The 27,212-nt window shown below is 40.4% G+C and overlaps 1 protein-coding gene across 4 annotated transcripts in view; it reads right to left on the bottom strand.

The window, feature by feature from the left end:
* The window catches only part of Rbbp8 (RB binding protein 8, endonuclease), a 100,499-nt gene that overhangs the window by 60,024 nt on the left and 13,263 nt on the right, over nucleotides 1-27,212 (bottom strand). Inside the window, exons 1-3 of one of the 4 annotated variants that reach the window (XM_059246033.1) lie at nucleotides 19,210-19,369; nucleotides 14,789-14,993; nucleotides 5,499-5,541 (exon numbers count right to left, since the gene is read on the bottom strand). In XM_059246033.1, coding sequence (XP_059102016.1) covers nucleotides 5,499-5,541; nucleotides 14,789-14,897 — 152 coding nt within the window. In that variant the 5' untranslated portion in view covers nucleotides 14,898-14,993; nucleotides 19,210-19,369. Of the gene's footprint in view, nucleotides 1-5,498; nucleotides 5,542-14,788; nucleotides 14,994-18,583; nucleotides 18,838-19,209; nucleotides 19,370-27,212 lie in introns of those variants that run through there. The other 3 variants (XM_059246035.1, XM_059246034.1, XM_059246036.1) reach the window with 3 other exon arrangements.

Here is a 27,212-nt window from a genome sequence, read left to right as displayed (position 1 = left end):
AATGTGGCATCGAAGAAAAGTTTATTTACTCTTAAATAAAATAGGTATTTCCATTATATTTCTTTTTTTTTTTTTTTGGTTTTTTGAGACAGGGCTTCTCTGTGTAGCTTTGGAGCCTGTCCTGGAACTCACTCTGTAGCCAGGCTAGCCTCGAATTCACAGAGATCCACCTGCTTCTTCCATTATATTTCAAACAGATATAAAAATGAATTTTACTTATTAAGGAAATAATTGTATTTTTTGTCTCATACAATAAAATGCAATTTCATCATTTAACTTTTGAGTAATCTATATCACAGGGAGAACTTACACATAAAATTTTTGAGGTAACATGTAATTCATATACACATATAATGAATAAATATAAGGCTATGCTATCAGTGTTAAAGTATATTAAAAAGCTGGGCAGTTTATGAAAGTCTATTACCCACAAAAATAAAATTTGTGCCACACGAAGAATATCATGCCCCAGGAGCTGCATTAGTTAGTAATGACTCTTTACTGGCTACGGTAAGAATTGGCGACAGTCAAACCGTATCGACGTTTTCAGTTGCCTACTCAATAGCCATTTCTCTAGTTTATTTCTTGCTAAGATCAGTCTTCGTTTCTTCAATATTTAGTAGTTTTGGGGAGAGAAATTGATCTTTTCTAATGATTCATTTTGAAAACTATTTCAGACTTACAAGTACATTGTTATTACAGAACAGTAACAACCAATCGTCAAAATAAAAAAATTAACACTAATAACAGTGGTAAGTGGTAACTAATTAACAAACCCCATTTAAATTTTACCAACTATTCCTTTAACATAATTTCTCTGGTCCAGGACCCTACAATGTATTTGTCATGTCTCCTCCAATCTGGAAAAGCCTGTCATGTCTCTCACGTGTTGACATCATTGCAAAATACTGTACAGTTATTCTTTTGACTATGTTGACCTTGCTTCCCCAGTATAAAACGGTTTTGCTAATATGAGAGAAGCAATATTGTACCCTTTTTATCTCATCACATCGAGATACTTAAGGCAAATACATCTCATTATTATTAGTGGTATTAACTTTGATCATTGAAGTTGTAATGATCCCCCAGCCTTTGAATTTAGTTTTAAGAAATTTGCAGATCCAGTTTCTATTTTAAATTCACATATTTTATAGGTAATGAGTGTTCTGTCTGCATGTAAGTTATGTGCACCATGTGTGTGCCTGATCCCCACAGAAGTCAGAAGAGGGTGTCAGATCCCTTGGAACTGGAGTTACAGGCCATTGTGACAGCCATGCTGGGAACCAAACCTGGGTCCTACGGAAGAGCAGTCAGTTCTCTTAGCCATTAAGCCATCATTCTACCCGAAAACACTGTTTCTTATCATACTGTATCATACTTTTTTTAAAGGCTCAATTGGTGGTTATTACCTTTAACAATCACTGCTGTAAAGCTTTCCAAATAATGATTTTTTTTCTATGTCTATTATTCTTTCTACATTTACTAACTGGAATTTCACTAATAAAGAGTTATCCCCTTATCTTAAGGGAAATATAATTTGTGGTTGTGGTAATATTTTGGGTATGATCGAACAAAGCTTACCTGAAGATCAGAAGGCTAAGCCACTCACTAGTTAGCCATAGAGGCCAGGCAGTGGTGGCACACACCTTTAAACCCAGCACTAGGGAGGTTGAGAAGTAATATGGCTGGGCAGAGAAAGGAGTATGAGGCAGGAAGAGACAGGCACGCAGTCTTTTTGGCTGAGGAGTTGGTGAGGTGAGAGGTGTCTGTGGCTTGTTCCTGATCTTTTAACTTTCACCTTGATATCTGGCTCTGGGTTTCTATTAAGATCAATTAGGATTTGTGCTACAGTGGTGGTTTTAATGTAACTGATCTCCATAAGCCCATAGGGAGTGGCACTATTAGGAGGTGTGGCCTTGTTGGAGTAGGTGTGGCATTGTTGGAGAAGTGTGTCTCAGTTCACTTCCTGCTGCCTGATGTAGAACTCTCAGCTCCTTCTCCAGCCTCATGTCTGCCTAAACATTGCCATGTTCCACTGTGATGATAATGGACTAAACTATGAAATTGTAAACTAGATCTAATTAAATGTTTTCCTTTATAAGAGTTGCTATGGTCATGGTGTCTCATCACAGCAATAGAAAATATAATGAAGATATAATTGATCATTATTTATTTGTACAAGTTGTCTTAGATTTATTGTTGTGAGTTTTTTCACTTTATTTGCCTCTTTATTTTTATTTTTTTGGGACAAGGTTTGATGTAGCCCAGGCTGGCCTCATACTTACTCTGAAGTCAAGGATTACCAACTGCTGATCTCCAAGTGCTGATATTATAAGTAAGTATCATCATGTCTGGATTTTATTTGGTTCCAGGAATCAACCTCAGGGCTTTGCACATGCTAAGCAAGTCCTCTACCATGTGAGTTACATGACCACTCTTTTATTATCTTCTAACACACTACCTTTTTCACTATGTCCTTCTTTTCTGACATCACAAAATGTCCCAGCTCATCTTGCATGTTATAAGCCTCAAGTGGCTGTTACCATTTCTTCAAAGAACATAGATTCCTTTAGAAATTACTCTTGAATTTACTTATGTGTATGAGGATTTTGCCTACATATATGCCTGTGCATCACTTGTATGCCTAGTGTTCTGAGGCCTAAGAGGACATCCGATCCCCTGGGACTGGAATTATAGACAGTTGTGAGCCACCATTTGGGTGCTGGGAATCAAACCAGGTCCTCTGGAAGAGCAACCAAGTATTCTTAAACATCAAGCTGTCTCTCCAGCTCACACAGACTACTCTACTAGAAGACATTGTTTAGAAATCAAGATCAGAGCTAGATACAGATGTGCTTGCTCATGATTACTGAGGTGTCACTGCTTTTAGAACTTTTCAAGAGACCACACATAGAACCTATACATATGTTCTCACCCATATTAACAAAAATATCAACTTCTGTACTATTTATCTGTCAAAATATTCTATTTAGTGCCTACTGATAATTCCAATTCTCTACCAACAGCACGTTTCTCCCCCTTTCTGGGGTTTTAACTGCCTTCTCCTAAAAGTGACAATCCTAGCACTCATTGTCAATAATGTACTTACTTATTCGAACCATTCTGAAATACAAATAACACAGATTAAGCACTGTCAAATCTATTAATTTAAACCAGTCATGTAAATTCTGTGTAGCTCTTTAGGAAATGATGGTAACATTTGGTCAGTAAGTTAGAGCAAGTCGGCTGAATGTTCTGGCAAATGTGGATAATTAATAAAAAGGGATACAAGTTCTCCAAGAGATGATTACAACGGCATGGCCATTGTGCCATTTTGCCAGATCTAAGGGGGAAAGGGAAACATGAACAATGGTAGAGAAGAAAGAAAAGATAATCTGAGTCTTCAGTGATTTCTAAGTCACTGATTAAGTAGTGTTAAAATGTCCCTTTTAGGCGCCTTGTACAAGAAAGAATATAATTTCCTTAATATGAAAGTAATTTCTGGATGGTTGGTTGTTTGCTAGTAAGAAAATATATTGCAGTAAGCAATACATTCTAACTATGTACTCTGAAAAAGCCCACTAACTTCTATTAATAAGCATCTCTCAATTGTGAGAGCTGAACACTATTTTATTACAGAAACAGAGAAATGGCTTATTCTATTGTTAAGGTAATTTAAAACAACATCCTTAAAAAGGAGCACATGGACCAGGCATCAAGGTGTACACATAATCCTAGCCCTCAGGAGGCAGATGCAGAAGCAGGTGGATCTCTGGGTTCGAGGTCAGCATGGTCTACATAGATTTCAAAGCCAGTTACAAATACGTATACACACACACACACACACACACACACACACACACACACACACACACATATATATACTACACATATATGTATAGTGTACACACACACACACACACATACACACACAAGTCATTTGCCAATATGTTTGTATGTGCACCAATGTAGGTATCTGGTGTCTGTGGAAGTCAGAAGAGGACATAGATCTCCTGCAAATGGAGTTAAGGTGGTATACCACCACAAAGGTGTTGGGAATTGAATCCTGGGCCATTTCTCCAGTCCCATGTTTAAAGTTTTTTGTAGTCTTCCTATTTCTGAATCTACCTCTGCTATCAAATATTACTTTCTAAGTGTGAAGGAAAAGTTCTGTTTTTTGAAATAAATATAAATGGTAAGTAATCTTAGATTTCAGCTATAGTCTGGAAATATTAGAAACATGAGGCTCACTAAGTACATGAGTATATACTGTAAAGCAATATATATAAAATCACTTGTCATAATGACATTATTTTTGGTATGTGTATTGACATTCTATTATGCCATCTATTTCATATTCTCAAATGTGCAAACTCTAAATAACCATGAGTAAAACCTATTCCAAACTTCAAAATCACATATGATTTATAGTTTAACAATCAAAGCAATTCAGAGGGCCTTCTGGTCATCCTAAACTTCTTAGAAGTAGTATCAGAATACCCATTTAGCATTCATTCATTCATATACGTGTGTGTTCACACATATACACACATTGTGTGGTTGTGTGGTCTTTAGAGACAACATCTCATGTAGCTCCCATGTGCCTCTAACTCCTGTGCTTCCTGTCTCTACCTCCAAGTGCTAGGATTAGTGGTGCAGCAGCCCCAGACTCAGCTTTGTTTTGTTTTTAGGACACATCCTCATAGCTCAGACTATGTAAATGAGATTAGTCTAGAACTCCTGATCCTCCTACATCATCTCCCAAGTGCTGAGACGACAGGAATAACCCTCTCTGGGTAAGAGAGCTTTTATGTAGCTTAGGCTGGCCTCGAACTTACTATGTAGCAGAAACTATTCTTGAACTCATGGTCCTCTTGGCCCTATTCTCAAGTGCTGAGATCAAAGGTGCCACCATGTCTGGCTTCCATTTCTTTCAAGTGTAGAAATCTCACAATTACTCTTCTCCCCTTCTTGTAATAATTTGAATTCTAAGAATTAACATACCAGAGAAAAGAATGACACAAACAATTCTCATTTTACTAAATATTTTATGAAAAGATGATTTTATGGGCTAGAGAGATGGCTCAGAGGTTAAGAGCACTGACTGCTCTTCCGGAGGTCCTGAGTTCAATTCCCGCAACCACATGGTGGCTCACAACCATCCATACGAGATCTGGTGCCCTCTTCTGGCCTGCAGTCATACATGCAGACAGAACACTGTATACATAATAAATAAATAAATCTTTAAAAAAAGAGATGATTTTTATATTAAAAATATACACATGCATGTTAACTAAGCTTGTACTTAGAAACCAGTTATTTTTTATTTAAAAAAAAATAAAATAAAATAAAATCACAATTAATTAGCCCAAAGCTAATTCCTTTTTAAGTAAGACATGAAGTTTTTCCAAAAAAATTAAAAAATAAAAAAGGGACTGGCTATTAATATCAATTACTTATTAATAAATAAGACATTGACATTACATACTGATACTTACAAAATTCGTTCCTTTTTCAGTTTGGTTACTTTTATTTGTAAACCTGCAAAGTAACAAAGAAAAAAAAAGCACAGTATTTTTGTTACACATTGTACCAATTCTAAAGCAGTTATCTAAGTTCCTTTATGAGGCAAATGCTACACTATTAAGCCAATTTAAACTGGCTTCTGAATAATGATCCAGAACTTATTTGATGTACAGTGTATTCCCCTTACTAGTACCCTCAGGCTACAAAAATAAATCTGCAACATTATTGCTTTTAGTCTATTATATGACAGCCAAGTAGATTAAAAGTGAGTTATTTCCTTTCTAATAGTGAGGGCAAACATATAATTAGCATTTCACTATAAACGCAGGTCTGTGTTCTGACACAGCTTATGTATTTGCTAACAAAAATAGAGCTTATGTAGGCTCAAGTCTCTGGGGATTAAGCTAGATTGTGGCAGGAAGTCCTGGATTAGAAACAAAATTGCTTACAGAAAAGTACTTAACAAAGGGCACTAAGATTTTTAACTCTAGACATGCTCTTTTCAATTTTAATTAAGTCTGATATAAAACAAAACAGCAAGGGAAAATATTATCAAGTAATACAGAATATTTCCAATTCATAGCAGTAACCAGTGAAAGAAAACCACCAAATAAGCACAAAACATAGTCTACAACATTACTAGCAACTTAATATAAATGCAAACCAAAATAATTCATTACTAATTATGTGCTGATTAATTATATGCTAATTAATTACTGATAGTGCTGAGTATTGGTTAAAAAAAAACCCTATATAACCATACTTTTCTAGTATAGTCTTTGGAAAACAACTTAGCAATATATCCAAAGCTGTTCTCAATAGTATCTGATTTCTTGGGTTCTAATCTATGTAGAAACTCCTAATCAAAAATATTCAAACCAGGCAGTGGTGGCGCATGCCTTTAATCCCAGCACTCAGGAGGCAGAGGCAGGCGGATCTCTGTGAGTTCAAGGCCAGCCTGGTCTACAAAGCGACATCCAGGTCAGGCACCAAAACTACACAGAGAAGCCCTGTCTCGAAAAAAAACCAAAAAAGTCAAACTAGCTGAGTTTTTCTAGTTGAATATGGCTTTCCTCTTTCTCCTCTGCAAATCTGATTAACATAGGAGAGTAAAAGGACTTTCTGTTTACTTTGATTCCAAATTAACTATTCTGTAATTTCTTCAACTACAAAGATTATACTTTAAAAATAAGATGCCTAGAAATTGTTAATATTCTCTAAGAATTCCCTTTCCTTTCTTTTTTTAAAGTTTGGTTTCCCAGACTGGAGAAATGGCTCAGCTGCTCTTCAGAGGACCAGGTTGGATTCCCAGCCCCACATGGCGGCTACAACCACTGTAACTCCAGCTCCAGGGGATCTGTCGCTGTCTTCTGACCACATGGGCAACAGGCATGCAAACGACACATGTGCATACATACAGGCAAAACACTCATACATGCAAAGTAAATCTTGGAAAAAATTAAAGTTTTGGGGGGTTAGAGAGATGGCTCAGTGTTTAAGAGTCACTGGCTGCTCTTCCAGAGAATCCAGGTTCCATTCCAAGCAACCACACGGCTGTTCCTAACTGCCTATAATGCCAGTCTTAGGGGATTTGATATACTCTTCTAGTTTCTAAGGGCAGCACACACAATATACATTAAGGCAAAACAATCATATCCATAAAAATAAAATGCACATAATAAAACTTAAAACAAATCAGCATCTCTCTATATTGCTCAGGCTGGCTTCAAACTCACTATGTAGCCCAGACTGGTCTCAAACTCACAATCCTCCTATCTCAGCCCACTAAATGCTGAGAATTTAAGTGTGTGCCACCATGTCCAGCTAAGATTATCTTGTATCAGACAAAATTAGTCCTGAAGAAACAGTTATTAGTGGAATGATTTCTGATTAATAAAAGACTATTTACTACCTGCCTTTGATAGTTTATAGACACTAGTAAGCTACATACTTCTAAGCAACATGATGTGTCTAGAAACACTAACGCACTTACTTCCAAGAACCGGCTTCTTCATAGTATCTGTAATTACTACAATCTTAGACAACATAATCTAGATAAGGGAGAATTTTTTAAAAAAATCCTCATATTTCTTAATCATTGTCAAGACAGACACTGATGGGGAAGTCTGTCTACTCTCTTTATTGTCCCCAGTGATGCCAGGAAATCCAAATAAGCAAAATGAAGGTTCTGAAGAATTTGGGGGTTAGCGTTACAGTTTCACTCTCTCAAGTTTGGCCTCTAGGAAATGGTTAACTAATATGACACATTTTACCCTTGGCTCCACAACCTATTATTCAGTTAAATAAAGTATTATTAATAAGGGAGTGTAAAAAGTCATAGACATTACAGTAGCTTTGACTATAGCAGCTACACATAAGAAACAATCAAATGCTCTTCAACTTAAGTAACATCTAACAACAATTAAAAGCCTACTTCAGAGACAGAGAGAACAGCAAGTTTGAGGCCACCTTATGCCACACAGCAAGACTCTCTCTTAAGCAATTAACTATTGATACATTCACAATTTGGATAGATCTCAAAGGGCATTGTGTTGAATAAAATTCACCAATTTCAAAAGGTTATTTTTTATGACTCTACTTATGTAACATTCTTGAAATGAAAAAAGTTAGAGATGAAGAATAGAGCATCAATAGCAAGAAACTGGAGAGGAAGGATGGGATGGAAGAGGGTAAGTGGCATAGAATCTACACATTACTAAATTGTACAGAACTAAACACACAAGTCTAGGTTTCACACATACACAAGTGTACATATAGAATTTGTGTGATCTGAATAAGGCTAGTAAATTATATCAATAAAAATTTCTTAGTTGTGATAATATATAATATATATAAAGTATAACCAGTTATGGTGGCTCACACCCATAATCCCAGCATTAGGAGGTTGAGGCTAGAGGACTGCCATGAGTCTAAAGCCAACCTAGGCTGCAGAGTGACTTCCTATCTCAAAAACAAGCCAACAAAACTATACAATATACTACCAGTGGGAAAACCTAGGAAAAGGTATACAGGATCTCTGCACTCTTTCTTTTAGTTACATGTGATTTAAAATAATGAGAAAAATGTGATTTGCTTTTAAAAGATTTGCAAAACAATAAAAAGGAAACCTTGTATTATAACTGGTAAAAGTAAACTGTTGTGCTTTTAATTAACATAGTAATAATAACAATCCTTCACAGCTGCCAAGTTCCTAACCCGAGTAGTTTCTTTCTCTCGGGTAATGACGACAAACTCAAGAGACCTTGGAAGTACTCCGCAAAGCATCCTTCTTGCAGAAACGAGAACTTATGCCCCATTAGAATAACGACTAGAGTCAGCAGTTTTTTGTCTCTTCTTCCCAAAATGTGGGGATTTTTACTTGCTGACAGATTTTCTTGTTTTTAATTTGGCTGACTTCTAAAACTCAGGTCTACTTTTGCAAATGAAAAGTAGCCAAAGATGAAATGGATTCCTGCCATGAAATAAAGATTCTTTATTTTTTAGAAAAGAAACAATGAAGTGGAAAATCCACATAAACTTCAAAAGAAAATTCTTGGGAAATATGGAAAGACTACTCTTTTATCCTGTAAGCATTCAACACCTGTGAGCATCTGTTCTGTCACGTAGATCAGCTCAGAACAGGTTTATGTGTGTGTGTGTGTGTGTGTGTGTGTGTGTGTGTGTGTGTGTGCATTCAAATTTTAGCATTCGCTATTCATCAAGTCATTAGGTGTCTACAATTAGAACCCCTATAAAGTGTGCTTTAATCCTGCTCCACACCCATCGGAAGGAATGAGGCCATACAACAATGCAGCTCCTGTATGAACAGGTAGTCTGTTCAACACAGTATTTGGGATCTTAACACTAGCAACCCGAGAACCTACTGAGGAAACAGTGTTCAAAAGACTAAGCACTAGGACGTCAATTAATCATACACCTATTCATTCTATGAATTTCAGAGGAAATCAAATAATCAAGGGCAAGCATGTGTTGTTATATTACACCAAACAAGTTTAAGAGTTCATAAATGAGGCAAGAGTTCAATTTGTGATGTATAAACAAAAATCAATGCTATTGATTCTTGTTTTAACTTTTTATCCAGATAAAAACCACATACAATGCCTACTGTCACTTTAGTTGCTTATGTTTTTTAAACAGAAATGATTAAACTAGTACCACTTTTCTTGACAAATAACAGCTTCACCTATAGATCAAATAATTTGATTTACCAAAAAAATCCTATTTCTCTAACTACACAATAATTATTTCTATTCTAAAAACTTCTATTTATGAAATCAGCTATACTTAATGTATGTGTACTTTGCTTAATATTTAATTATCTCAAAACAGATAAACTAATCATTATGAATTTCACTGAATTTATAGTAGTTATGAATGCAAACAACAAAACAATATGTGACAGCTACTTAGAGAGCTCTTAATGAATAGGCCTTGGTACTATGAACCAACACTGTTGATTCTGTAGTCTTAATGTAAATGTTTTGTGTAATGCTGATGAAACATTTGAGAGTAAGCAGAACAAGAAACTGGGAACAATCAAAACCACTCAGTGTGCAGTTGTACTGCCATGTTAGAGCCTACAACCTGTTCCATTTCTTTAAATCAGCTGCAATTTTGTCCCCCAAACTGCCTATTTTTTTATGAAAATGGTCCAGATTTATGAGATACAGAAATTATATTAACTGAGATGTGATAGCAGAAGCTAGTGTGGACAGTGAACACTATTAAATGGTATGAAAAACAAATATTCTAAATTCTACTTTATTACCTATGCTTTTAATAATAAACCCGATGCTAAGTTTAAAAAAAAATCCTACCCAAATATACTCTTAGGACTTTTGAAATTTAAAGAATTCTGAAACTCCTATTAAAACACGAAAATTCGCCGGGCGGTGGTGGCGCACGCCTTTAATCCCAGCACTTGGGAGGCAGAGCCAGGCGGATCTCTGTGAGTTCGAGGCCAGCCTGGGCTACCAAGCGAGTTCCAGGAAAGGCGCAAAGCTACACAGAGAAACCCTGTCTTGAAAAACCAAAAAAAAAAAAAAAAAAACACGAAAATTCTATTAAAACCTGTTATTCTGAATTCAAAGCATAAAGTTGTCTATTCTCAATGACAATTAGACACTAGAATGAACAATGAAGGATACAGTCATGGTAAAAAGATTAAAAACTTAGTGACAAACGTCACCAGAATCACCCCTGCAAACAGTGCACCTTGCAAACTGCTGGTTTTTAACATAAACGGGAGACCATTTATTCTTAGTTTTAAAAGAAATGCATGTAGCTTACTCTGTTATGATCAGTGCACCCACTTTTTTTTACGGCATATCATCGATGTTGCTTTATTATGTTCTGGTCAAATGGAGCAAACAAGAAACCCCAAATGCATACACAGCAGGGTATACAGATGCACCTTATTTCTTATGGACAGATTTCCTTGGCTGTCTATGTAAAAATTATACATCTCAAGTACGTCTACTCTTCCTAGTATTTCTCCTTTGTCTTTTACTGACATGAAGCTTTAAAAAGTAATGAGTCAATTTTGATTCCTATATATACTTCAGAACCTGCGATGTCCAGACACGTCTGTGTTTGATGTCCTGCAAACAGCTTCTTGTATTGGCTTTTCTAAGTAGATCCCCCACCTTCTTTTTAAAAAGTAAGCACCCCCTAGGCAGGTCTTTGATGTTATTACATAGTCATAGGATCCAATTTTATATGGAACTATGTGAAACACACTGACAAAGGACCAATAATTAAAAAAGCCCTCTTTCATTTGGGAAATTTCCAGTAATCCAAACTGAATTTTTAAATAACATCAGTGTTTACCATGCTAAGCATGGTGATCCCATCATGCCTGTGATCCCAAGACTAGGAGGCTGAGGCAGGAAGACCTTGAGTCTGAGGCCTGCCTGGGTTACACAGCAATTTCTAGACCAGCTGGGCTCCAATAGTGAAACTCTGTCTTAAATGAACAAACAAAAACCACACCTTCAAGAATCCATAAGCAGGAAACAAGCCTGCTTCTTCTTATCCCCTACCCTCTTAATGCTTTTTATAGTACACTAATGTTCCTGGACCATGAAGCCTATTAAAGAACAGCAATAAGGACCACACAACATAATTATCTACTACAAACAAAGGTGAGTGATCTACTATGTAGTATTTGTCAAATTTAAGAACAAATATGTCGCTTTGCTCAAGGAATATATTATTTTCTTAATGCTACTTCATCATAAAATAGAGATCTCCTGAAGACCCTGTTTACAGAAGAACAAAAAGAAGAAACCTGTCAAAATGTATTCCCTGTTAAATAAGACAAAAAGTAAAACTTTCAATGGTATGTTAGTCAACTTTCTATCACTATAATAAAACACTTGGCCAGGTGGTGGTGGCGCACGCCTTTAATCCCAGCACTCAGGAGGCAGAGGCAGGTGGATCTCTGAGTTTGAGGCCAGCCTGGTCTACAGAGCAAGTATCAGGACAAGTAGGGTGACATAGAAACCTTGTCTTGAAAAAAAAAAGAAACACTTGAAATTAGAAAGAGCAAAGATTAGACTGGCAAGATGGATCAACAAGTACAGGTTCTTGTTGCCAAGTCTCACGATCAGGGTTCGATCCCTTGAATTCACATGGGGGAAGGAGAGAATCATCTCCCAAACATGTCCTCTGACCTCAACTAATCTGTCTGCCTTATACGTAAATATCTCCAAGACAGGATAGGAAAAAGGCCGGCTACTGCAGTGGCATGGCTGTGTACCTGTAAAACCAGCACTTCAGGAAGCAGAGGCAGGAGGAACAGGAATTCAGTCACCCTCAACTATACAGCAAGGTCAAGGTCAGCTGCTCTAACTGCCCACCCCCACACAAACCAACAACCTCAGAAAATAATTAACGAAGTATATAAATAAATCACAAAGAGATACAAACTAACTTTAAACAGTCCTTGGGACATAGAGGCAGGAGGATCAGTTCAAGTACATCATCATACACTATCTCATCTATTTGACACAATATGAAAATAAAATGTGGCCCAGTGTGACACACAGTTCACTTCCTGTTGCCTGTGGTTCAAGATGCAGAACTCAGCTCCTTCTCCAAAGGAACCACCATGATGATAGTTGGCTAAACCTCTGAACTATAAGCCACCACAATTAAATGTTTTCCTTTATCAGAAAAAATAAAATAAAATAAAATGCTTAGGAGACAAAGGACTAATACACTAAAAAAAATCATAAAATCTTTCTGAAAAAAGCATTATAGAAGGCACTAATACATGCCAAAATGTTTCATGTTCATGGTCGGCCTGGGCAATATAAGGGAATTTGGGCCAGATCCTGTCTTTAAGAAAAGACAGGGGAACCAGGCAGTGGTGGCGAACACCTTTGATCACAGCACTTGGGAGGCAGAGGTAGGAGGATCTCCGAGTTCAAGGCTAATCTGGTCTACAGAGTGAGTTCCATGACAGGCAGGGTACAAGAGGAACCCTGTCTTGAACTCCCCCCACCCCCAAAAGAGCTAATCCTAAAGATAAAGCTGGTAAGACTCTCCTCAGCATGTACATACCGCTAACCTGAACACATCTGCTTTCCTAGCATTATATATTACCTACAAGCCTAACAGTCGCCCATCACATTACCACTTAGAAATATTTCCAGCTGTCTATAATTCTCTGGGGGAAAAAAAAAATCAAGCTCTTAATATGCAATTTTTCTAGAGTCTTCCTCACCCTCCTTCCACTTGTATTGCATGGATGTACCCAACTGTAAAGCCTGATCTTCCCAAACACCATACACTGCATTGAAATTCTGTCCCACAGCAAATCCTCAAAATACATTTTGTGATTAAGTATCTCTATGTACACTTGGACTTGAAAGGTTACTTTGAGGTTCATAGTTCAGAATCTACTGAGGCTATTATAAGGTTTCGAAAGAAACTAAATTTACCTTGGGAAAGATTCAATATAGCCCCAAAATTAAAAGTTGATTCACGTGCATCACATTTTAATGCACTACAGTGTAATGTTAAATCTGTGGGCGCTGTAACATAAAGCATATGGTTGTAGCAGGCAATCAAGAAATACTCATAGGGTTGGGAGTGTAACTCAGTGGAGAGTACTCACTCAACATACGTGAGGCCTTGGCTTCCCTCCTCATCACCACAAAAAAACAAATTTGTAATAGGAAACATTTCATTCTCATATATGAGGAAAATCTATCATACAATAAAGATCTGAGAAAAACCTTAAACTCTGATCCTCTTGCCTCTCCCTCCTAAGGGCTTACAGGTGAGTGCCATTACATCTGCTTATGTGGTACTGGGGGATCAAACCCAAAGCTCTGTACAAACCAGGCAAACATTCCAACAGCTACATCTCCAGTCCTCAAGGTATCTTTTAACACCAATATTGATGTGCTCATCCTAATTACAACAACCTGCACGTTCACTGCACTCCATCTAAGTCTTCTGAGCTCTTAGTTCACTGGACTGTGCATGACTGTATCCATGACCATCTCTGGCAGCCTACAGGAACTTTGAAAGGAAACTGCCATCACTTTTGTACATGAGTTTCAGTCACAGACAACTCCTGAAAGGTTTGTCAGATTACTTAAATGGCACTTTTACATCTAGAGATAATCCTGCAAATAATGGTAGAAAAAAGATAAAAGGTTATGCAACAGTGGAGATCATAAAGCCATCAGGAAAATGAAATTAGAACTCAAATCTAAGTCTTCAGTCAATAAATTCTGTTTTTCAGTACCTTAAAGCATATTTCCATGAATAACTAATAATAAGTTATATACAAACTGTTCTGGGGGCTGGAGAGATGACTTAGCAATTAAGAGCATTTATCGCTCTTGCAGAGAACCAAGGTTCAGTACCCAGCACCCACATTGTGGCTCACTGCCTATAACTCTAGTTCCATGGGAATCTGATATCCTCTTTTGACCTCCATGGGTTCCTGAGCACATATTGTACATATATACTCATGCAAGCTCACACACATACATATACATTTCAAAAATAGTAAAACAAAACAAAACAAAACTATATTCTGCAATGGTTGTAGTTACACAAAGTAACTACAACATCAATAAAACAAATCATAAAGCATTACAATAGTAAATGCCCTTTAAAGGTGGAACATTTGCCCCTAAGGTTATTTCTATCTAAAAATACATAAAATAATCAAAGCTAGTTCCTACTACTATAGTCTCAAGCACTCAAGAAAAGACGGTACCTTGTACTTCCTTATCATGATATTCTTTTAGTTTTGTCCAGAGTTCCTTGAAGTCACTGGACACATCTGCAGAGCTGGGGCTTCCACAGCTGCTTCCCGAAATGCTCATCTTCTTACCAGGCTTCACACTTCCGTTTGCTGATGTTTCCTGGCCTTTCTTGTTGCCTTACATAGGTGTGAAGTTGTCTCTGGATTACTGAAATGCCTGAAATGACAAATTGCAACAGGTCATATTTTGCATTTCCATTTATGTAATTTGAAATCAGGATGAAATCAGAAGCCCAGCTGTTTTCAAGTTTTCGTTATCTATTTACAAGCAATCTTTCAGAGAACTTGACAGAAATTGGGTAAGAGTGAGGAAAGAAGGTAACGGTGGGAGCAGGGTGTGGTTGGGAGACAGAGGCAGGTGGAGCTCTGAGTTCAAAGCCAGCCGTCTACTTAGTGAGTTCCAGGAAGAGCCAGGGCTACACAGTGAGAGAAAACTATGGTTTCAGCTACCTGGCCTTCATACAGGGCAAATCTCAGGCAGATTTTCAGTTTTTCCATCTAAGAAGGAGTAATTACCTAAATTATGCTCAAGTTAAAAGGACTCTAATAATATTGAAAGGTTTATAATCACTCACAGTCAGTATTCTTTTACCCTTATAAAACTTACTGGCCAGCTGTGCTGGCTTATGTCTATAATCCCAGTACTCCAGAGGTGGAGGCTTCCCAAAGTCAAGGTCAGCCTGGGCTATATAACAAGATCCTATCTTTAAAAGAGAGAGTGGAGAGAGAGAAAGGGAGGGAGGGAGGGAGGAGGGAGGGAGGGAAGGAGGAGGGAGAGAGGGAGGGAGGGAGGGAGGGAAGCGAGTGGGGGCCTGCAAGACTGATCAGCAGGTAAAAACACCACCAAGCCTGACAGTTTGATTCCCTGGAAGGGGACAGAGGGGAAGAACTGACTCCAACAAGATGGCTTCTGACCTCCACATGTGCACTGTGGTATGGGCATATATGTTCACTCACAAGGTAAATAAATAAATGTAGTAGTGATAAATATGCAAGGAATGAGAATGTAGATTAGAAAAGGAGTGCTTGGTGAGCATATGCAAGGCCCTGGGTTCAATCCCTAGCACTGAAAAAAAAATCATTGCTTTAATTTTTGGAGAGCTGTGCAGTTCAACACTATACTGAACCACATACTAGAAAACATTCTGAAATATTCCCGATTTTACAACCATTTACATACACACACGTTATGAAACCAGGCAGATGGTTGAATATTAAAGCATGGAAGGATCTATGTATATTTCTGAGAACAAGTCAGTAAGATATACATATGACAAAGCTCTAAGAATATTCTTTCTATTTAGAGGTACACAAAGCTATAGGGTAAAGGTACTTTGTGACTCTTTACTAGTAACGATTAATGATTACGACTCATGTAGCCCCTAAAAAGAAGTAACAGACTATTAAGAAACTGAAGTGGTTTAATACATATTTTAAACTGGGTTCTTACTTGAAACCATTACTTAGCTATCATTACAAAAGGAACCTGTTGGGCAGTGACTCATGCCTGAATCTCAGCACTGGGGAGGCCGAGGGAGAAGAGCTGCAAGTTCCAGGCCGACCTAGGCTAGCACAGCAAGACCTTCTCAAGAAAAATGATGGAAGGAGGCAGAGGAGGAAGGAGGGGGAGGGAGGGAGCAGGACACATAAGGTGTCCAGAGATGTGGCTCAGCTGGTAAAGTGTGCATCCAGCATTCACAAGGCTCTGGGTTCTATTCCCAGCACCCATAAATTGAGCCTAGTAGTCAATGCCTATATCCTAGCACTTAGATGAAGGCAGGAGGATCAGGAGTTCGAGGCCATCCTCTCCTCTCCAGCTACACAGAGTTTGAAGCTAGCCTGGGATACATAGACTCTGTACAAAAACAACTTGTGGGCTAGAGAAATGGCTCAGTGTTTAAAAAGTACTGGCTCCTTTTTCAGAGACCCCCAAGTTCAAGCCCTAGCACCCACATAACAGCTTACAACCTTCTGCAACTTCAGGTCTAGCAGATCTGACACCCTCTTCTAGCCTCCATGGATACCAGGCATGGATGTGGTACATACAGTTAGGCAAAACAAAAACTAAGACTTTCAAAGGAGCAATAATGCATTCAACCTGACAACACTGCATAATGACATGTGTGTATGAAGAAACGCATTACTTTGGCCAGATGTGGCTCACATCTTTAATCCCAGCACTCAGGAGGCAGAGGTGGGCAGATCTCTTGAGTTCCAAGACAGCTTGGTCTACAAATTAAGTTCCAGGCCAGCCAGGGCTACACAGAGAAACTTTGTCTTAAAAAACAAAAACTAAACAAAAAGAAACCCATTACTTTGTATTCTAACCTAAAATTAAAAAAGAATAGACTCTGAGTTTGAGGCCAGCCTGGTCTACAGATTGAGTTCCAGGATAGCCAAAGCTACACAGAGATACCTTGTCTTGAAAAAAACAAAACAAAAAGAATGTATGCAACCACTTGGTTACCTATATAGCACTACAGAAATAATATACATATTTACTAAGTGTTACAAAAATTGCAATTAGGCTCTCTAAAAAAATCAGAAAAAGATGAACATACATAGATTTCAAATAATCTTATTAATTTTCTTGGGTGCACTAAGTTATTGTTAAATCTCTTGCATGCAATAGTGATGTGACCACTTAAACTTTTTAAAATTGTGTATTTCTTATGGTGCTGGGAAAGAATCCAGGGCTTCAGGCATGCTGGGGGAGAATTCTAGCACTGAGATACATTCCCAGCCCCATTTTCCTTTTTCCATTAAAAGGCTGTGTCTGTTACAGGAATATTATGAGATAAACTAACATTCTCTGGAATTGTCTTGAAAATGGGTGTAGTGGAGAGATGAAACAAGAACAGCTTACTTTGGCAATCACTGAAGCTGAGTGATGGCTGTGTATATGAGGGGTTAATAATGCTAATGTCTCTCTCTCTCTCTCTCTCTCTCGTGAATATTCATTTCATATTAATTTTTAAAAGTGAGATGAAGAGGGTTAATATGGTTCTGCTTCACAAGCCTGTGTGTAACTACTTAGCCATAAAAGATACATTATGGCCAATAAGAGACTGCACTTAGCTATGTACAGTAGTATATGAGTTATAATTTTACTAGTAATTTTAGGGAATTATCAGAACTCTACAAAGAGGTATAATTATCAACTCCAATAGAGATAGGACTTGGCTATTTCAGGGCTAGGATTTGAGCCCAAAACTATATTTCTCTGTAGCAAGAAATAAAAGTATGGTGGGTGGTCCTGGCGCATATCTTTTATCCCAGCACTCAGGAAGCAGAGGCAGGCAGGCCACCCTGGTCTACAGAGCAAATTCTGAGAGCCAGGCCAGGGCTACTCAGAGAAACCCTGTTGAAAGAAAGAGAGGAAGGGAGGGAAGACAGGGACGGAAGGAAAGGAAAGGAGAAATGAGGGAGGGGAGGGGAGGAGAGGGAGGGGAGGAGAGGGAGGGAAGGGAGGGAGAGAGGACAGAAAGAAATGAAGGAAGGAAACATAAAGAAAGGTTTAAAGATTTAATAACTTTAATGGAAAGCTTAAAACTAAAATTAGCGTAAACTAATTATCCTTTAGGAAAGGCCTCAATGAAGAGGTAGTTAAACTAATCCAGGGCTTTTGTCGTTTTGAAACAGGGTCTACTTAGCCCTGGCTGACCGGGAACTCCCTACGTAGACCAGGCTGGCCTCGAACTCAGCGCCGCTGCCACCAGGGCCGCTCAAGCTGTTTAAAACAGCTACCTAAAACACCATCAGCACCAAGTTCGCAAACCTCGGCTCACAACATCCTTCCCGTCTACCGTGCTCGCCCAGCACTTGGGCGCCCATCTTTTTGCTCTGCACCGTTATCCGCTGCGCACCGCGCCCTTCTCTCTCTAACACTCCTGTCTCCCGAGCCCCGGACACAAAGGCGCGTGTGCCGGGCGGCGCGAGCCTCCCTCCGCACCGAGGACGCTCGGGAAGACCGGGCTGTCACACCGCACGAGGGAAACGCACGGGACACGCGGCGTCCCTCTCCCCCACCCGGTCCCCACCCGCCTCTCTCCAGACGCCCCTCGGCTGGCCCGCTCGCCCCGGGTCACACGGAAGACGCTCCCCAGGGCACGCGGAAAGCGCGCGGCGCAGAGGGCGCATGCGCGGGGCGGGCTCCGCGCGGAGGGGCGCGCCGCCGGGGCGCGCGGGAGCCCGAAGGACAGCGGGGAGCGCGAGCCCGGCGCGCGTCCCCCGAGCCGGCCCGGGCCAGCCTCCCTCGGCGGGCGCCTCACGCTCCCGGAGGCCGCCACAGCCCCCTTAGAGCGCGGCTCCCGCCGGAAGTGGCCGCCCCGAGTGCGCACGCCGGGCGCGGGGAAGGAGCGCCCCGTACTCACTGCTCCGAGCCGTCCCTCCGAGCCCAAGGCAGGCAGCGAGTGTCCTCCGGGGAGGCCCTGCCGCTCGCCGCTGCGCTTTCGTCGCCGGGCGGCCGAGCCCACGCCGGGGACGGCCAGAGCCTCCCGGAGGAAGGCCGGAGGGCGCCCGGCCCCGCCCGGCCCCGAGCCCTGCGGCGTCACGTGACGTCACGCGGGAGTTCCCGCGGCGCCACGCCCCTTCGCCCCGGCGGCTGGGCGGCGGCGGAGGCGGCTGGAGGTCTGGCCGGGACGGAGGTGCTGCAGCGCTGGGCTGCCCGGGGGGCCCGCGGCCCGGCCCGCTCCGGCAGCGTCCGTGGAGTTCTCTGGAAAACTGTCCGGGCGAAGTGTTGAACGCTTGCCCGCGAGCGAGCCCGTGTGTCGGACGGAAGTTAGCCTTGACTGTCTGACTCCGGCACGGTCCGTGGCAGGCGTGGACGGATGTGGGGTGCACAGGCTCACTCTTGGTTTGCAGCCTTCATTGCCTAAGGTTTAGTGATGGCATCCGAGAGGACTGGGTGGGAACGCCACATTGCAAAACGATTCTGCCAAAGTTAAATGATGAGTTTCTGGCAAGTGCGAAGTGAGAAATTAGAAGTGTCTAGAATTAATTGTTAACAGGCTGTTAAAACTTTTTTTTGTGTGTTTTTGTTGTTGAAGCGAATGCTGAGTGCCCCAGGCGGGCTTCAAACTCACTATGCATGATATTGAACTCCTGATTCTCCCGTTTCCATCTTCTGAGTACTGTCCTTATAATAATATAGTCGCGAGGCAGCCTCCACATCAGGTCAGTTTTTTTGTTTTGTTTTGTTTTTTTACTTTTGGGCAGTGCTGGGCACCCAACCCAGGGCTTTGCGCATGCTAGGTAAGCACTCTACCAACGGAACCACATTCCTAGCTTTTCACTAATTATTTTAAAATTAGGATTTCCTGTGGCTTGTTTTAAGATTCAAAGAAAGTAGGGGGAAGGACCAATTTGAATACAAACAGCAGATTCTACAGGGAAGCAAATAGAATTACAGTCTCTTTTTAAACCAGCCCAATAGTTTTCTGTGATACTTAGGTGTTCTAGAAGACCTAGGAATAATACAGGTTTTAAAAGTTGGGTAGTGCTGGACATGGTGACCAAGCCTGTAATCCCAGCCCAGAGAAGCAAAAGCAGCAGTAAGCCTGGCCAGTTTGAGGCCAGTCTAGAAGGCAGTTTTCCACTCATCTCAGATCTAAATGGATAATACTTTATTCACTCATTGGGACTGCACATTCCAGGGTAATTTTGTCCTATCTTACCACGGCCATACAAACGTTGGAATCTTTTAAGGGGCTATTAGTATTCATTACTGTTACAGTAACTTCCCAGTTTTATTTTTTTTAAAGATCTTATTTTATGTGTATGAGTGTTTGCTTGCATATATGTATGTATACCATGTGCGTGCCTGGTACCTGCAGAGGCCAGAAGAGGGCTTTGGATCCCCTGTACCTGGAGTTATAGATGGTTGTGAGCCACCATGTAGAAACTGGGAACAGAACCTGGTCCTCTGCAAAAGCAGCCAGTGCTATTAACTGCAGAGTCGTCTCTCCAGCCCCCTATTTCCCCGTTTGACAAGACTTAATTAAAGAATGAAAAATGGATTATATTTTCCCTCCAGCAAACACTACCACAAAGTTATGTACCCAGTCCTATTATGCTATTTTTAGCACAACATATAGTTTCTAATTGTCAGAGTGAAACAATATAGTTTCTAATAGAAATAGGAGTATAGATGGTACACACCTTAAAATCCCAGCCCTTCTGAGGTCAGGAGGCTGAAATAGGACAGTTGCTGTGAGCCTAACACCAGCCTAGACCACATAGCCAGACCTTTCCTAACCAAAACCAAAACGAAACACCTCTCTATGTATGTAATCCATTGATATAAATCGGAATCCATGAAAACATCTCTTCTCCCTTAAACATTCTATCAAATCTATCACCAAATCCTGTGTTGTACCTACAGAGTCATCTAAATCCATCACTTTACTTTCATCATTGACTCCATAATCTACCATAATCTCTTATTTTGGTTTGTTGCTGAGACAGGTCACATGCAACCTAGGCTGGCCTTGGACTTGCTGTGTAGATAATGTTGGCCTTATGACAGTCCTACTTGTAATATCCAAATGAAACTCCAATTTAACAAACTCCAAAAGGCAGTTCAAATATCCATAGATGAGCTCAACCTGGAATATAGGAGGATTTCTGACAGATAAAAGCCAATATTCCTCAGGAACTTGTGCAGCTGATTCCCCTCTACCAAAAGTAGTCATTTCCCTTACCGCTGGCAGAAGGGACTTATGACTACCTGTGGCACCTATTAGCCTATCAAAGCTCATGCTGGCCTCCAGGCTCCCTCAGTAAGTAACCTGGTATACATTTCAAAGTCCATGCTAGCATATTAGCCCTTCTCACCTCCCCTTCCCTAACCTCCCTCCAGCTACTCATTCTCCTTATAACCCTGCTATTCTCACTATGTTCTCTCGCTCTCTCACTTTCTCTTGCTCTGCTCCTGCTTCTCACTGTTTTCTATTCTCTCCTGTCTTGTAGATAGCCATGGCCTTGTCCAGTCTGCTGCCTGTGTTCAGTCTACTTCTGCTACTTTCTTCTCTGGACTCTTAGACATGCCTGTGGCTTTTCTCTCTCATATCTACAATAAAAACCTTCCCTTGGCCATACCATGGAGCAGTGTGTTGTCACTTTACACACTACCCCACCTACAAAGTCATGGGATCACAGGCATGCACTAACTACCACAATCTCTTACCTAAACTACCAGTTTATCTTCCATCCCACCTACCCTGTCAACTTATCTAGGCCTTTCTCTTCTCTGATATTTGGGAAAAATTGGGCATCTTTTTCCCATGGTGCATATATTTTTTTGTTTATGTTACTAAACAATTTTTAAGATAGTCTAATTAGTAAGATGCAGAATTTGGAGACAGAATTGAGTTTGAATCCTGCTCTCACTATGACCTCTGTCACATTTTCCCTGCCTATAAAATGAGTATAGTTGTGCAAGCTTCTCGGGGTATAAGGATTAAATGAATCTATGAAAGCCAGTTAAGATAGTATTCACAAATATAATATATGCTCAATAAAAGCTAGTTATTATTAACATTTCAGAGCTAAGAGACAAATATTGTGATACATTTAAAAGTAATTTTAAATAACTGAGGAATGGAATTAAAGGCCTAATCTCCAAAAATAAAAGTAAATATTTTGAATTTAAAGTTTAAACTGAGCATTGTGGTACATGCCTTTAATCCCAGCACTCAGGAGGCAGAGACAGGCAGATTTCTGAGTTCCAGGCCAATGGGGTCTACATAGTAAGTTAAATTTAAATTAAAATACATACTTTAAAAAAAAGGTGATTTAAATTACCCCGTCCTTTAAAATGGTTACTTCCAGAGCACTTGCACAGCAGCTGTGCATTTAAATCTGATAATGTCACCTTGCTGCTTAAATCCCTTCAGGGCTTCCTGTTGCTCTCTCAAGAAAGCCCAAGTAAGGCCTCGAGCTTTGCATTTTCTGTTCTGGCCTCTCTAGCCGGTGCTTCTAGACCTTGCCTTGTCTCCCTCCCACCAGACTCCTTTCCTCTCCTCTTCACCAGTCATCTTTTGGTTTTATCGCAGTGGATGACAGCTAGTTCCTTTTCCAGGAACTTAAGCACGTGTTCCTGTCTTACACTTTGTAGTATACAGCTTTAATTACTTAGTGTTTCTCTCCTTTAGGCTTGGAAGTTCCTTCCCCTCGATAACCATGATGTATTCACTTTTTCTGTTGTTTTGTTTTTCTGGGGTGGTTTTCTTTTTGTCTTGTTTTTTTCAGACCGTCCTGGAACTCACGCTGTAGATCAGCCTGGCCTTGAACTCACAGAGATCTGACTGCCTCTGCCTCCCACGTGCTGGGATTAAAGATGCCATGAGCTCTTGTCATTGGCTTCTACCTCCCAAGTACTGGGATTACAAGAGTGTGCCACCACATCCTTCTTTTTATGAGATTTTATAATGTTCACTTTAGTCATGGAAATGGTGATCATAACTGTAGATATTTGCCTCCCAAAAAGAATTCTAAGAACTACCATGGGAATAAATTATGAAGTTCCAAACATTTCCTGAGAAAGCATACTTAGAGAAGCAGTTACTTTGGAGTCTTCATAATACTGCTTTTTCCATAGCTTATAATTTAGAAATTTTATATATTTATATATTTTTCCCTCACACTAGTGTGAAAGTGATATGTGTTGAGTAGAAACCAAACTTCAAAGTTTTGGCTTCTGATCTTTTCCTGGGCTAGTGATAACTCTACATGATTCTGCTGTAATTCTGGGCATCCCCAGTGACCCAAAACTCCCAGACAGTTACTGGTCATGGAGGAAACAAAGCTGTACAAAGTACCGTGTGGCTAAGCTCAGATGGCCTCCTAGGTTTTTCTTGTTGTTGTTTATTTTCTATTTTGCTGAGTGTATGTGTGTAGCCTTCTGCATGCACAGCAAGTGTTCTACTACTGAGCTACATTCCCAGCCCTATTAAATGTTGTTTTGACTTGAAATATTTCTAATTCTTCTTGGGTTTATGGGAACACTGCCCTGTTGTAAGACAAGGAATGTCTGTTCTTGTGTGTGTGTGTGTGTGTGTGTGTGTGTGTGTGTGTGTGTGTGTGTATGTACTGTGGTGGCAGAAGAAGACTGCTTCCGTCACGTTTGGGGCCCTGCACCCCACCCCAGAGCTGCCCAGTCAGGCCCAGGAACGCACTGCCTCCACCTAACTTCCACCCATAGATGCCCCTGTTAGATGCTCAGTTAAGAGTTGTGTGAGGAAATGGTTAAAATGGTAAATTCTGTGCTGTGTGTATTTAGTCAATTACATTTCTTGTGTTTTATAGGATTTTTTAGAATTTAGGATCTCATGTAGCTTTCAAAACCACTTAACTCTCACCGTTTTAAAAATAAAATTCTTGATTCTACAGTAAATACTCAACTCCCACAGTTGGATAACTGGGTAATGTGAAGGAAAGTCACATGTCAGGGTAGGCTAACGACACTAACATGGCGTGGTTTAAAACCTCCTGGAAGGTATTGGTTAATCTTTAAATAGCCCTTGTTCAGCTCCTCCTGTTTCCTTTGCTCTCTTCCACATCCTCAGTGTATTCTTCAAGCCTTTCTGTACAGTATTTCCATCTTCAACTGAAAAGCTAGTCCAGATTAAATAAAACAACTGAGCTAAGAGGGTGTGATATTCCTACATTTCTTTCTCAATTCTGTGATTTGGACAATGCCATAAGGCAGGTTTGAAAAAATAAATACAGTTGCTTCTCACCACCTGCCTTTTTCTCCCCTTAGGGTGCAGAGCCTTCCACTGCAGCTCAGGCTGTTGAGGGACGCACTACAGTCCCGGCTGACCTGAAAACATGCAGTTTCTAGCCCCTCCGCAGTGCTGGATGACGGGACTGGGTTCCCCTGGGGCTCGCTTCTCACCGCCCTCCTTACATCCACCCTAGGTCACCAGTAACTCTTGCAGCAATAACCTCCACTAGTTTTTAGTATCCGATATCCTTTGTCCCTCCTGACAGGAAGAGACAGTCCTTTAAAATCACCAGATTGCATGTGCCTCCTCAAAACAGGCCAGGGTCTTGCTCCCACCCCATGTGGTCAGACAAGTCACCTACACGTCTACAGATGTCACCTCCTAAATAGTGATTTGCTTAGTGCTTTCTTCCCATTCATACTTTTTCCCCCCCAGTTTAGGCCGTTTCTTACCTCTGCGGTCTTGTCCACTATAATGAAGTCTCTGTGCACTTGCCTAAGATCTGAGCCATTATTTTTTATTTTACCACTGCTTACAACCCTGCACTGACTACTCCATTGCCTAAGGATTAAAATGCAACCCTTCTTACAGTGTCACAGAAACTTGAGTCCTCTCCATTCTGCCTTACACCTTGACCTTCTCCTTTATGAACAGGAAAGAACTTTTATTCTTTTCTCCTGTTTTGACTTGGTTTATCCAATCCCTCCCACCCCCCCAGCCCCCGCCGTTTCTACTTGTTAAACTCAGCGTAGGCAGTGCTGCTTCCAGATGACTGACCTAACATTTCTTTCCACTCCCCTTCCTGTCTTCTTCCACAAAGGCCCCTCATTGGCCCATACCTCAATACTCATCTTTATCAGCACGCTAATGCTATTTAATTCTTTTCATAATTTTTTTCCACTGATCGGAGCTTCTAAATACCAGAGGATGCTTTCTCCAGTCATCTGGTACCCTAGTTCTTGCCAGAGAGTCTTAGCATTATGCTATCTGATAGCACCACAGATATGAATTTAAATTTTCTAATAGCCACATTAAAAACCAAAAACAGAACATGCAGTTGGGCGTGGTGAGTCATGCTTGTAACTCTAGCACTCAGTAGGTGGAGGCAGGTGGATCTCCGTGAGTTCAGGGTTAGCCTGGACATAGTAAGTTCCAGACTGACGAGAGCTACATAGAGAGACCTGTCTAGAAACAAAAGAAAACATAAAAACAAAAAGATGGGATTAACAATGTGCTTTACTTAACCCAATTTGTCTAAAATAATTGCCTTAACACGTAGTCAGTTAAAAAGTAATGAGAAGCCAAGGATATGGTTTGTGGGTAAAACTAATTGTCCTGCATGCTTGATAACCTAATTCTGATCCCCAGAACCTACATAAAAATCTGGATGTGGTAGCCCACATCTGTAACCCCAGAACTACGGGGAATGAGAGGCAGAGACAAGCTTTAGAACCAGATAGCCTGGTGAACACAGCAGCAAAACCAAGAGAAACCCTGTCTAAAAACAGGATAGAAAGGCAAGGACCAACTCCTGAAAGTTAACTTTTCACTCTGTACAGGTGCCTGTACACACACACACACAGAGACAGACAGACAGACAGACAGACAGACACACGCCATATACACACAAAGCCCCGAGATTTTTATATTTTTCTTTATGCTAAGGGTGTCTTCTTGTTTCCTAAGGCAGCATCTCACAGTAACTCATGCCAGGCTCAGAATTGCAGACTCTCCTACCGGTGTCACGGTCCCTGCTTTCACACCGTGTTTCTGAAGACTAGTGGATCTCTGACCTAAACGGCACATCTCAATTCAGACTAGCCATGTTTCATGTGCTCAAGGCCATGAAACTACTGTTTTAGATACTATTATATAGAATGAAAAAATTACTGTTAAAGGAACAAATGGTAGTTTGTGGTTCATATAAAGAACCAGGATGGAAGTAGGAGCAGGGTGCAGTATTTGAATCTCATTGTCCCCTGTTTGTGTCTGGAACTCCCCATGTTTCTTTAGCCCCTCCTCCTCTTCCATCCCATTAAGTGAGAACCTGTATCTCCTGGCTCAAAACTTAAGCCAGGGATTAAATCCATTATGGCAATTTACAAAAAAAACAAAAACAAAAACAAAAACAAAAACCCAGTATGTCTAGCATGAACATATAACACTGGAAAACTGGAGTGAGCGGCCATGCTTGTAGTCAGCATTATTTTAAGCACAAACCAAAAGTTGTTTGACAGACAAAAGGGAATAGGATTTTAACTCACAAGTATGTTAACTGAAAATACTGGTCCAAGTTAAATGGACACTTGATATAATTTTTTTAAGAACTGTTTATAGCTGTTGGTAAGTGGTGTTCATGGATGGGCATATACACCATCCATGTGATCCTACTCCAAGTGCCAAAATACTTGGTTTATGATTTGAGTTAAAAGTGCCAAAGTTAATTATGCTGAGTAAAAATATCTCTCTTTGCTGGACCTGGTTGTAAGGATTCTGTCCTTAATTACATTATCAGCATGCAACGGCATCCCAGCCTAAAAAGCGGGTGGGCCCTCTGTGCACCCCTCTCTTCCCTTTCCGCTCCTTCCTTCCGTCTGTTCTCTCTCCATGTCTCTCTCTCCCTCTCCCCCCCCCAATAAAGCTCTAAA

This window comes from Peromyscus eremicus, chromosome 19 (assembly GCF_949786415.1).
Source record: "Peromyscus eremicus chromosome 19, PerEre_H2_v1, whole genome shotgun sequence".
NCBI classification, from domain to species: Eukaryota; Metazoa; Chordata; class Mammalia; order Rodentia; family Cricetidae; genus Peromyscus; species Peromyscus eremicus.
Note: the sequence above shows the minus strand (reverse complement) of the source record. Positions and strands in the feature narration are given on the sequence as shown.